We start from the raw sequence: 13,824 nt of genomic DNA, 5'->3' as shown, positions 1-13,824 counted from the left end.
ACCGAGGAAGGATGCTGCGATGAGTTGGACTGAAGAGTGTCAAAAGGCTTTCGATAAAATCAAGGAGTATTTGTCCAAGATGCCTGTATTGGTCCCACCAGAGCCCGGGAGACCTCTATTGCTATACCTAATAGTGTTAGACAGAGCCTTTGGGTGCGTCCTGGGACAACATGATGAAACCAGGAGAAAGGAGCATACGATATACTATCTAAGTAAGAAGTTCACACCTTATGAAGCCCGATACTCTTTGTTGGAATGTACCTGTTGTGCCTTGACATAAATAGCCCAGAAATTGAGACACTACTTCTGCACATGGGCTACATATCTCATATCAAGGATGGATCCGCTAAAATACATCTTTCAGAAACCCATGCCTATGAGTAAGCTAGCAAAGTGGCAAATACTACTACTGAGTGAGTTCGACATCATCTTTGTGACTCAAAAGGCAATCAAGGGACAAGCATTGGCCGATCACCTAGCAAAGAACCTCGTAGACGAAGAATACAAACCATTAAGGAAGTATTTTCCCGATGAGGAAGTGTCATATATAAGGGAAGATATTGCTGAAGCATATGATGGTTGGAGGATGTTTTTTGACGGAGTCGAAAACTTCAAAGGAGTGGGTATTAGAGCTGTTTTGGTATCAGAAGCCGGCCAACATTACCCGGTATCCGCCAAGCTCAAATTCCCGTGTACCAATAATATGGCAGAATATGAAGCTTGCATCTTGGGACTCAAGTTGGCTGTTGACATGAATATTCAGGAATTGTTGGTAATCGGAGATTCAAATCTGCTAGTACATCAAGTACTCAGAGAATGGGCCACCAAGAACAATAAGATATTTCCATACCTGCAATGTGTGCAAGATTTGATCAAGAGATTTACAAAGATAGAATTCAAACATGTTCCAAGAACTCAGAATGCGTTCGTCGATATACTGATTACCTTGTCTTCCATGATACAACATCTAGACAAGAACTTTATTGATCCTATTCCAATAGAGATCCGTAAGCAGCCATCTTATTTTGCTCATGTTGAAGAAGAGTTCGATGGAAACCCATGGTTCCACGATATCAAGGAATACCTAGAGAAAGGAGAATACCTAGAAAATGCTATGCACACTCGGAAGTACGCTTCAAAGATTGGCCAATCATTTCTTTCAGAGTGGAGGAATTCTGTATAGAAGGACTCCTGACTTGGGACTGCTGCGATGTGTCAACGCCAAGGAGGCATCTAGGTTGCTCGAAGAGATACACGCCGGAACCTGCGGACGTCACATGAACAAGTTCGTTCTAGCCAAGAAGATATTAAGGGCAAGTTATTTCTGGATGATTATGGAGACCGATTACATCAAATATGTACATAAGTGCCACTAATGTTAGGTACATGCTGATATGATATGGGTACAACCCAACGAACTCAATGCAACAAGTTCACCTTGACCTTTCTCTACCTAAGGCATGAATGTCATCGGACCAATTGAACTCGCTGCTTCCAACGAACATGAATTCATCTTGGTATCCATAGATTACTTCACAAAATGGTCGAAGACTCTTCCTATAAAACTATGACTAAGAAGGTCATAGCAGACTTCGTCAGAGATCATGCTGTTTGCCGATTTTGAGTACCCGAGTCAATTATTACCGACAATGCTGCCAATCTCAACAGTGATCTGATGAAAACTATGTGTGAAACCTTCAAAATCAAGCACCGGAACTCTACAACATATAGGCCACAAATGAATGGAGCTGTGGAAGCCGCCAACAAGAATATCAAGAATATATTAAGGAAGATGGTGGATAACTACAAGTAATGGAATGAGAAGCTATAGTTTGCCCTGCTCGGGTACCGCACCACGGTCCGCACATCAACTGGGGCAACCCCCTATTTACTGGTCTACGATACTAAAGCTTTCATACCCGTCGATGTGGAGATTTCTTCCTTAAAAATCATACAGGAGGTCGAGCTTAGCGATGCAGAATGGATACAGAGCCGGTATAAGCAACTGGCTCTCATTGACGGTAATAAGATGAATGCGGTGTGTCACGGTCAACTATACCAGAATAGAATGGCAAAGGCTTTTAACAAGAAGGTTAGACCAGGGCAATTCACACCGGGGCTATTGGTGTTTAAGTGGATCTTCCCGCTTTAGGACGAAGCAAAAGGGAAATTATCACCTAACTGGCAAGGCCCTTACATGGTTCACCGAGTACTGACAGGAGAGCACTCATACTTGCATATATAGAAGGAGAAATATCACCAAAGCCTATCAATTCGGACGCCGTCAAGAGATATTATGTTTGAGATTGTATTTGCACTTTCTTTTGATGTAACATGAACTATGCTTGACTGATTCCCATTTAAGAGGGGATACGTAGGCACCCCTGTGGGTTCGGTCACATCATAATAAAATCTTCATTCCCCTCCATGGTTAGGAACTGGGGCAAGATTTCGAGTTTTCGTCAATCTCATTACGTCAAGGATCACCAAGAAGTGCATCACCAGGAATATGCATTAAACTAGGGTAGAATTTTGAGGGGGTCCTCAAAATTTTGATTTAAGAAGGTCGCAATGTCTCAAAGCATGTCACAGTCTATGATTCGACCAAACTATTTACTTTTTTATTCATTATTTTTAAAGTAATTGCATTACGTACAAATGATTTACCATAAATGCTTATTTTAAAAAAACCACATTTTCTATAGTAGCCAGATGTTACCCAAGGTGACTCGAACAAGGTGTTAAGACATGAGCGAAGGCAAAACGAGGAATCGAGAGAACGAACTGACCTTTTTCCCCACAACTCACGATTTTTCTTTGGATGCAGGCACAATGGAAATAACAAGAACTTCCGCAAATATATACATATAACAAGATCACTACCTTTATACCGACATAGGTCGCCAAGCACAAAGATGTCAAGCTAAGGACCACTTTTCTCTCTCACATTTAATCGTTGATTTTCCTGCATAGGTCTAAGAACTTCCCTTATTACATTGCATAGGGCTAAGCACTTCCCTTATCATTTCATAAGGCTAAACGCTGACTTCTTTTGCACGAGACTAAGCATCGTCTCTATTACATTGCATGAAACTAAGCACTGTCTCCATTACATTGCATGGGGCTAAGCACGGTCTCCATTATTGCATAAGGCTAAACGCTGCCTTCCTTTGCATGAGACTAGGCTCTGTCTTCACATGAGGCTAAGCACTATATCTGTTATTGCATATGGCTAAACGCTGCCTTCCTTTGCATGAGACTAAGCATTGTCTCCTTTACATTGCATGAGGCTAACCACTAGCTCCACTATTGCATAAGGCAAAATGCTACCTTCCTCTGCATAGGGCTAAACACTGACCTTATTACATCATATGAGGCTAAGCACTTCCTCTATTATTGCATAAGGCTAAGCACTACCGTCCCCTTGCATAGGGCTAAGCACTACCCTCATTACATTGTATGAGACTAAGCACTGTCTCCATTATTTGCTTAAGGCCAAGCATCGCCTTGTCTTATTCTCGCATATGACTAAGTATCATCTGTTCCCTTTATCAAGCAATCAATATCAATGCATTTGTGCATTTCATGGGCTGAAACATCGCCACATTTTCTGAAGGCGTCATATTCTGAAGGCATCATCTCATAGCCCGAAGATATCATGCCATGGCCGGAGGATCTCTCGAAACTGCATATCATTATTCAAAGGTGTCATCGTCCAGAAGCACCATCCTCATGGCCCGAGGACACCATTTCATGGCCTACAAATCCCTTATCATACGCTTCATGGCCCAGGACGTCATGGTCTAAGGACATCATCCTCATCCTCCGAAGATAACTCTCATGGTCCGAAGGGGATTTGCATCATGTTTAAATTTCCGCAATAACTACATATATTCGCGTGCATCGTATTTTAAGTTTTGCAGGTAACTCAGGAGGTAACCGTTCTACAACATGAGCGATTCTCGCTCCGATTTCCATTCACAACATTCACATCCTTTGATTACCTCCAATGTAACTGACAACCAACAATGATCGTTTCTATCCTGTAACTGCTCAAACACTTGTCTTGTACATCCATAACGTTCAAATGTGCATTCATTGCCCCACTTGAAATGATCCATTACTTATGGCACTACCCTATCTAGAGAAGAAAGATCTTTCTTCGAAACGTATGACCATTCTTATAACAATTCCATCGATTTCGTTCGCCATTGGATCCAAAACTACACACGGCCTGATTCTCGTAACACCGGGGATATGTAGGCAACTGAGGAACCAGGGTTCGACCCTCTTTTTTCACAATCACCTCATCCTTGCTCATTCAGACAAAATCTCTCATCATTTTCTTTACCTGACAACCCACCATGAATGATAGATCACGCGCTTTCTGATCCGTGTAACTCTTCTGTCTAGACTGTGTTGTGCGAAGTCGCTTCGGAATCAACTTTACCTTATCCAAAGCATCTTTTACCAAATCAGTACCGTACACCCTAACCTCGTTGGGCTCAAACCATCCGATGGGAGAAAGACATTATTAACCATATAAATCCTCAAATGAAGCCATCAAGATGCTGGATTGATAACTGTTGTTATAAGAAAACTCGTCCAAAGGCAAGAACCGATCCCACTACCCTCCGAAGTCAATCACACATGATATGAGCATATCCTCCAGAATCTGAATTGTCCGCTCCGACTGCCCATCGACCTATGAATGAAAGGCTGTGCCGAGCTATACCTGCGTACCCAACTCACTCTATACTGCTCTCTAGAAATGTTAAGTGAACTGAGGGCCCCTATCTGAAATAATGGAAATAGGCATATCATGCAACCGGATAATCTCCTGAATATAAATCTGGGTCAACCTCTCTAAAGAGTATGTGGTCACAACCGGAATAAAGTGTGCCGACCTGGTCATCTTGTCGACAATGATCCAAATAGCATGAAATTTCCTCGACATCCGCGGCAACCCAACAACGAAGTCCATAGTAATGTGCTCCCACTTCCACTTCGGTATAACCATCTGCTGAAGTAGTCCACCTTGTCTTTGGTTCTCATACTTAAAATACTGGCAATTTAGATATCTCGCCACATACTCAACTATGTCCTTCTTCCTCCACCGCTACCATTAGTACTGCTTCAGGTCGTGATACATCTTCATAACACCTGGAAGAATAGAATACCGTGAACTGTGTGCCTCCTCTAGAAACGTATACCTTAGGCCATCAACATTAGGAACACATAAGCTACCCTGGAGTCGCAGAACAACATCCTCACCGATAGTAACCTCCTTGGCACCACCCTATAGTACCGTCTCTCTAAAAACCAGCAAGGGCAAATCATCATACTGACGAGCCTTGATCTGCTCAAATAATAAAGACTGAGCCACAAGACATGCAAGAACTCAACTAGGCTCTGAAATATCTAACCTCACAAATATGTTACCAAGGACTGAATGACCAAAGCCAATGACATCTACTCTCATCCTTTCTATTCAAGGCATCCGCAACCACATTCGCCTTGCCCAAATGATATAGGATAGTAATATCATGATCCTTTAGCAACTTAATCCACCTGCACTGCCTCAAATTAAGATCCCTCTGCTTAAAAAAATACCGTAAGCTACAATGATCGGTGTGAACCTCACAGGACACCCCATAAAGATAATGCCTCCAGATCGTGAGAGCATGAACTATCGCGACCAACTCCAAATAGTGTACGGGGTAATTCTTCTCGTAGGGCTTCAGCTAACGTGAAGCATATGCAATAACTCACCCTTCCTACATCAATACACAACCTAGGACAATGCGTGATGCATCACAATACACGGTATACGTCCATGAACCGTACGGCAACACTAACCTCGGTGATGTACTCAGTGTGGTATTGAGAGTATGAAAGCTTTCCTCGCAATCAATAGACCATCTGAACAGAGCTCCCTTCTAGGTCAATCTAGCCGATGGTGCTGCAATAGATGAGAATCCCTCCATAAATCGGTGATAATAACTTGCTAACCCCAAGAAACTCATGATCTTAGTCGCAGTGGTAGGACGAGGCCAACTCTTAACTGCCTCGATCTTCCTGAGATCTTCCTTAATACCCTCACCTGATACAACATGCCCCAAGAATGCCACATAATCTAACCAGAACTCACACTTGGAGAATTTAGCATATAGCTTTTGTTCCCACAAGGTCTGAAGCACAACTCTCAAATGTTGCTCGTGTTCCTCCATACAACGTGAGAAGATCAATATGTCATCGATGAAGACAATGACAAATGAGTCAAGATATGGCCTAAACACCTGATTCATCAAATCAATAAATGTCGTCGGGGTGTTAGTCAAGACGAAGGACATCACTAGGAACTCATAATGCCTATATCTAGTCCGGAAAGCCGTCTTCGGAACATTCGAAGCATGAATCTTTAGCTGATGATACCCAGACCTCAAGTTGATCTTAGAGAATACCTAGCACCATATAACTGATAAAATATATCATCAATGCACGGCAATGGGTACCTTTTCTTAATGGTAACCTTGTTCCACTGGCAATAATTAATGCACATCCGCATAATCCCATCCTTCTTCTACACAAGCAATACCGGTGCACCCCAAGGCGACACACTCGGCCTGATGAACCCCTTTGCAAGAAACTTCTCAAGTTGTACTTAAACTCCTTCGGAGCCATGTGGTATGGTGGAATAGAGATAGGTTGGGTGCCTGGCGCCAAATCAGTACTGAAATCGATATCAGGATCCGGTGGCATACCTGGCAGATTTGAAGGAAATACATCGGACAACTCCTGCACCACGGGCACTGAATCAATCATTGGAGTCTTCACAATAGTATCCCGACATAAGCTATATAGGACAAACAACCCTTCTCTACCATATGTCAAGCCTTCAAGAAAAAGATAACCTGACTAGATATATCGATAGATAAACCACTCCACTCCATTCTAGGCAACTCTGGCATCACCAAGGTAACAATCTTGGCATGGCAATCAAGAAAGGCATGGTACGGATAAAACTAGTCCATGCACAGGATGACTTCAAAGTCGGTCATATCAAGAAATAAAAGATCTGCTCTAGTCTTATAGCCACAGAAAGTCACAACACATCACCGGTAAACCCGATCCACGACAAAAAAATCACCTACTGGCATGGACATATATACAAGAGCACTGAAGGACTCACGGGAGACATCCAGATAAAGAACATATAGAGAAGACACATATGAATATCTAGACCCTGGATCAAATAGTACTGAACCACAGAGAAAATAATACATGTGATCATAATGTCTAAGGTTATTTCATCCGGTCTTGCTAGAAAGGCATAGAACCTAGCTAGAACACCACCTGGATAGCCTCCACCTCTAGGGCAACCACTACCCACCTACCCTCTGCCTTTGGCTGGCCGGTGTGGTTTCTGGTGCGATGATCATGGGCTGGTGGCCCTACTGTACTGCCTTGCCCCGAAGCCTGAGGCGAAATCTACTTATATGACCAAGCTGCCTACACTTATATCAACCTCTCGGTGTAGAAGATGACTGACCCTGGGTCTGGCCCTGGTGACCTGCACACCCACTAGAAGAACCCTGAATTGCCGATGGTAGTAGGTAGTCTGTGGAATGGCACTGAAGTAGGGCCGCGCCGGGGAACCCCGAGCAGGCGGTGGTGCTCAATAAATGGGCCTGCTGGACTGACCCCACACGAACTGACCTCTGCCCCAAGACGGGGCACTGCGAAATCCTCCAAATTATGGAGGCCTCTTCTCTCCCATCGTATACAATCATCCATGGCTTCAGATACCTTCGATCCTCCAAGATATCTCCACAACCTACTCGTAATGAGTCCCCATCTCAACCTCTCGCGCCACAGTAACCTAAATACCATAATGCAAGCCCGCAATAAACCTACGCACTCTCTCCGCATCTGTGGGGAGTATTATAAATGCATGGTAAGGCAACTCAGAGAATCTTACCTCATAATCAGTCACAATCATCTGACCCTGTTGGAGCCGCTCGAATTGACATCATTGCTATTCCTTCTGAGAGGGTGGAATATACCTCCCCGATAAGAGGCTTGTGAATTGGTCCCAAGTCAAGGAAGGTGATCCTGCTAGCCTACTATAAAGATAGGATTGCCACCATCTACGGGCCTTGCCCTCCAACTAAAATGTGGTGAAGTCCAACCCATTGAAATCCAATACTCCCATATTGTGCAGTCTGTCTCTTTCAATGATCAATAAAGTCATGTGGGTCCTCATGTCTCTCACCGCCTAAGATATAAGGATGTAGCATGGTCCACCTATCCAACCGCTTCTGCTGCTCGATGATCGCGACTGGTCTAGGCTCCAGTATAACCATTGCAACTGTTGAGCCTCGCCCGCAGGTAGTGCACCTGGGTTCTAATATACGGCAACAGCATGCCGTGGAGCCTGAGCTATAGGGGTCTGTACTACCCCTCCCACCTGAGATATGGTTGGGTCTGCTGAAAACAAATGAGCCTACATTAGAGAGTCTATAAACTGTAGCATACGACCCATGACTCCCCGAAATCCCGGTGTTGACATGAATTCCGCCAGGGCTGGGTCAGCTGAAGGTGCCTCATCCTGCTCCTCAATGAAAGGATCCTCCATTTGATCCGCTGGTGGTACAACGGGGGAAACTCTAGGATGCCCTCGTCCTCTAATAGGGGCTGGAGCCCTCCCTCGGCCTCTAGCAATAGGGGGTGCAACTCCTCTTCTGCCAGGGCGCATCTGTTGTGCATGTTCTCACCATCTGTGAGAGAATAAGAGAAAGACACTTAGCACAACATCAACTACATGATGGGAGATGAAGAAAAAGAAGTTTCCTAAAATCCTATAGCCTCTCGAAGATAAGTACGGACATCTCTGCACCGATCAGCAAGACTCTATTAGGCCTGCACATGACTTGTGAGACCTATGTGAACTGGTGCTCTGATACCAAGTTGTCACAACCCAATTCCCACTATAGGTCGTGATGGCGCCCAACGTCGTTGTTAGCCAAGCCAACGGTGAACTATCCATTTAATTGTTCCCTTTATTAGTTTTAAAATCATGAATTTGTATTAAATAAGGAAAACCAAGTATAAAGACATAGTGATATAAAGCATGAAATAAAATATGAGGGTGAAGTAGTATTATTAATAGACAAAACCATGAACGTCTATTAGAAATACCCAAAATCTGGTGTCACAAATGCACAAGCATCTAGTAGAATATACAAAAAAATGTACAACTACTGTCTGTAACAGAATAGACAAATAATAAGTACAACAAGAGGAGGCTTCGGGTGCTGCAGAATAGAGCATGGGAATTAGCTCACCACTATGCCTCCGGGTAATGAGGATGCACGCCTGGACGAACACCATATGTTCATGCCTCAGAACCTGCACAATTTGTGCACAAGTGTAGCGTGAGTACGTAAACAACGTGTATCCAGTAAGTATCTATTCTAACATCGAAGAAGTAGTGATGAGGGGTCGACATCGACACTTACTAGTAGTTAACATATATAAAGTGCAAGAATTATAAAAAAAAGGCATGAGATACAACTGTAAAAATGGAATAAGAGACAATAAATAAGTGATTCTTTAACAAAAATAACAAGTTAAAAGTCCCCAAATATCACATGCTAATTTGAACAAATAAGGGACAGCAAGTAAATATAATTTCTCAAGTCATGAAGGAAATATCAAGTATAATCGGACTCCTAGCGACATCACACACGAGTTATGCCGAGGTCGTACGGACCTATCCATAACAATCATGTACATACACTACCGAGGTCTTACGACTCGATTCATGGATGCATCTCATATATATATATATATATTGCCTAGGCGTTCAGCCCAATCCACAGGAAAAGGAAAACTCTTCGGACTAGGGAACATAATTTTACAACCCCAAGATAAACCCATAAAGGAACATATTTTTTCCATCAATAATTAAATATTCCGCCAAATCTCTAAGTAATGAGGCTCGGTCTAACTTAATTTTTAATCATGTTTTATTTATTAATACAAGTAATTAAACTAACAAGTTAAGTTCAAATAGTACAAGTATTGCATAATAAAGTCCTATGTCTAACCGGATATAACATGATTGTTAGCTACGTACGGACTCTCGTCACCTCGTGCGTACGTAGCACCCACAAATTATTAGCAAATAATAATTTAAACACCTATGGGGTTAATTCTCTCTTACAATATTGGGAAAGAGATTGACCTCGCTTCCAAGTCCTCTTTTCGATTCACAAATCACACTAAGAGCCTCAAATCGGTGCCAAGAAATCTGAAATTAGCCAAAGGTCGTGAAAACTAATCAATATATGCTCAAAATTTCATAATTTAACTATTAGATTAATTACCCAACTGGATTTGGAAGATTCCTAAAATTCACCCCAGGCCCATACCCGAATTTCGAAAATTTTCGAAAATAAATGTTACCCATAACCTAACGAACACAAATATATAATATCTACTCAATTCCATAATCATTTTCGTGATTTAATCCCATTTTTACCAAATCCTAGGTTTATCAACATAACCCCATAATTTTACTAATTCCTATGTTAAAATCTACCCATAATCCGTGTGTTTAACTTACACTAGGTAGAAATCACTCACATTATAGTGCTTGATGAAAATTCCCCTCCAAGAGTCTCCAAATTCGGCCAACCCAATGAGAAATGGGAAAAATAAGCCTAAATCCCGACTTTAAAATGTATTCTGCCTAGTTGACCCTTCTTTGTGATCACGGAAGCTCACTATGATTGCGAAGGTAAAGATGCCATCGCCCAGAATTTCCTCTTTGCTAACGCGAGGCAAAGATGCAGACTCGCAATCATGAAGGCTTTCCATGCCTGAGCTTTGCGAACGTGATCAACCCTTTGCGAACGCGAAGGGTAATAGCAGTTGACCCCTCCCACGCCCCATTCTTCTATGCGAATGCGAGAGGGTCTTCGCGAATGCGAAGACCTCGGGCTTCAAACCTTCACAAATGCAAACTCTTGATCGTGAACGCGAAGAACAAAACCCCATGCCCAAATTCTTCATCGCGAACGTGAGGGGACCTTCACGTTCGCGAAGAAGGAAACCAGAACAGCAAATTGCATAAATTTGAACCTAGCTTCGGGTGGTCCAAAACTCACACGAGTCGCCCGTGACCACGTCCAACTACTCCAAACAGTCCATAAATATAATATGGACCTGCTCGAATCCTCAATACATATAAAACAACATCGAAACTAAGAATTGCACCCCAAAACCAAATTAATCAACCTATGAACTTCAAATTTCTTCAACTAGCTCCGAATGCGTCGAATCATACTTAGACAATTCGGAATGATTTCGAATTTTATGTACAAGTCATAAATCACCATACAGACCTGTTATTAGGCTCAAAATCCCAAACGGATATCGACAACATCAAAGTCTACTTCAAACCAAAGTTAAATAGCTTGAACGACTTCAATTCACCAACATTAAACATTAAACGTTGAACCCCTACCGGATCACCCGAACTCGATTCGAATATGCGCCCAAGCCAAAAGCATCATATGAACATATTGGGACTATAAAATCCTAATTTTGAGGCCATTTACTCAAAATGTTGACTCAAGTCAAACATGGCCACCTTAGGCCACTATTAAGGAACTAAGTGTTCTGATTTCAACTTGAACCCTCCTAAAACCAAACCAGCCATCCCCACAAGTTATAAAATAGTAAAAGTATATACGTGGAGTCTTAATTAGGGGAACATGAATATAAAAACAAAACGACCGATTGGGTCGTTACAATTCTACAGTAATCACATAGACTACAATGAATGTTCAAACAACATATAACATGATATGTGACTGCAATTCATGTGTTTAGAAGGCCAAAGTCGTAAGGCTTGGTTTCTACTTTGAAGGTTTCAACATGGCAGTGTCATATAGAATACACATAGACATGAGTAGGTAAGGAAAATAATCTAGAACAGGTTTACATTAGCAAATGGTGAATTAAACTGCATAATTAAGAGTACTGACCAATTGCAAAGAGAAGTGAGTAAATGAAAAAAATCAAAATTCCAACAGCAGCTCAATAGTAATTGCAAGGGAAAGAGATCGAGTAGTGAAGACCTCAAGTTCTTCGGCACTTCAGAGTTCACAAGAGCCTTGAGGACTCTGAGCAGTGCTTGTGCCGGAGGCGATTATATAACAATATGAGAATGGCCTTGTCTTTCAACCAGTCAAGAGGAAAATCAAATAACAAGGGTTCTTAGAGAACCATAATACAAGATAAAACGAGTGTGAGCAAGAGAGAGTAGTGATTAAAGTCTTTCTAAAGGAAATTGGGGAGGGGTTTAGATGAGGTAGTTTGACTCGGCACGGAGTTTAAGAAACAAAAGAATACTTTTGAAACTTGTGGTCTTAGAAGCTTAAGGGGTAAAAGCTTTGTGGGGCCATGACATGTGTGTGGTTATAAAAGCTTCTCATTAAGGGTAAAATGGGTAAAATGAAGAGTTTAAAGTTAAATTATTTCTAAATTAAGAAGTGTATCATTTGTTTTTGAACAAACTAAAAAGGAAAGTATCTCATCTAATTTGAAACAGATGGAGTATTCGACTAGGCAAACAAACAAGGAAAGAAAATCAATCAGACTCAAACAAGGAAATAAAAAATTGCATACAGTCACTAAAACGACTGGTAAGGGAAAGAAATCGGATTTCAAACCCTATTTAGGGTTTATTTGATCGCAAATCATCTTGTGAGTGCAATAATCATTCTCTTTCATGTATATATAGACGAACTATTGTATGAATCACCAAAGATCAAAGTCAGTCAGGTCTGATTTTTAAAATACAGTACTTGCCAAAATCGGACAAGTACTAAGTAACACCATAAACATGTGAATGGTAGCAAGATAATACAAATAAGGAAAATGGATCATGGAAGGATTCCATGGTATATCCGGATTCGGAGAAGGTTTGAGACGGCTAGGGTTAACATAGGGGAAGGGGGTAGAGAGGATTGGGAGGCGGCTGAAATGAGGAAATAGGGCTAGGGTTTGGGGGTCGGGTGAGTTAAAAAGGGGGGAAGGATCAACGTCTGGGATATAAAAAGAGGTATTGGGACGGGTGTATCATGTAAAGGCGGGGTTTGGATAGAGTTAGTAGGTTGGGTCGTCTGGGTTAGCTCAGGGGTGTTGGGATAGGTGTTTAGGACACTTTTGGTCCGAATATTTGCCTAATTTGGGTTGGATTTTAAAATCTACATAATTAAATTAAAATAAATTATAAAATAGCTAACAACTATATAAAATACCATTTATGAAATTAAATACTTTTTTTGGGGATAACTCCACTAGACAGTCTATCTAGTGGTCATTTTATATAATAAATAGAAAATTACAAGTATAATGGAGGGGGACATGAACCTTACCTCCAAGTCAATGGTAGATACCAAGAGGTTATCTACTCTAACATAATCAATTGGTACCAAATAAGTATGAGGAGTTAGACCTAAATAAATGCACCATTTGGCTATGCAAAATTGATTGTCAAGTGGTTTACAAAAACAACATGTAGTGAGAGTTAGGTCAACTAAGAAACTAGGATGGAAGGACTCCTTCCATTTACAATTGGTCCTATAAAGCAAAAGAAAATATGATCTCCCTATGTGAAGTGACAAAAATACAGTTATACAACAACATAGGGATAATAATGAAGGATACAGTACAATTGTCTTCATGTTGGCTTTGATAGAAGTTCTCAAAGCCATAGTGAAGATAGTACTGACATATGTCCAAAGATGT

At 41.6% G+C, this 13,824-nt stretch overlaps 1 protein-coding gene across 1 annotated transcript; it reads left to right on the top strand.

Annotated features, from left to right (window-relative positions):
- The first annotated feature begins 337 nt into the window (after positions 1 to 337).
- On the top strand, positions 338 to 1,183 carry LOC138893793 (uncharacterized). The gene has a single exon (XM_070178456.1). The coding sequence runs from the start codon at positions 338 to 340 to the stop codon at positions 1,181 to 1,183; it is 846 nt and encodes a 281-aa protein (XP_070034557.1).
- Positions 1,184 to 13,824: the final 12,641 nt, after the last annotated feature.

The sequence above is a fragment of the Nicotiana tomentosiformis genome, chromosome 6 (genome assembly GCF_000390325.3).
Source record: "Nicotiana tomentosiformis chromosome 6, ASM39032v3, whole genome shotgun sequence".
Lineage (NCBI taxonomy): Eukaryota > Viridiplantae > Streptophyta > Magnoliopsida > Solanales > Solanaceae > Nicotiana > Nicotiana tomentosiformis.
This window is presented reverse-complemented; position numbering and strand designations above follow the sequence as displayed.

Bases quoted from the DNA above. Each gene is read 5' to 3' on its own strand.
- LOC138893793 (XM_070178456.1), top strand. From the start codon at position 338: ATGGATCCGCTAAAATACATCTTTCAGAAACCCATGCCTATGAGTAAG.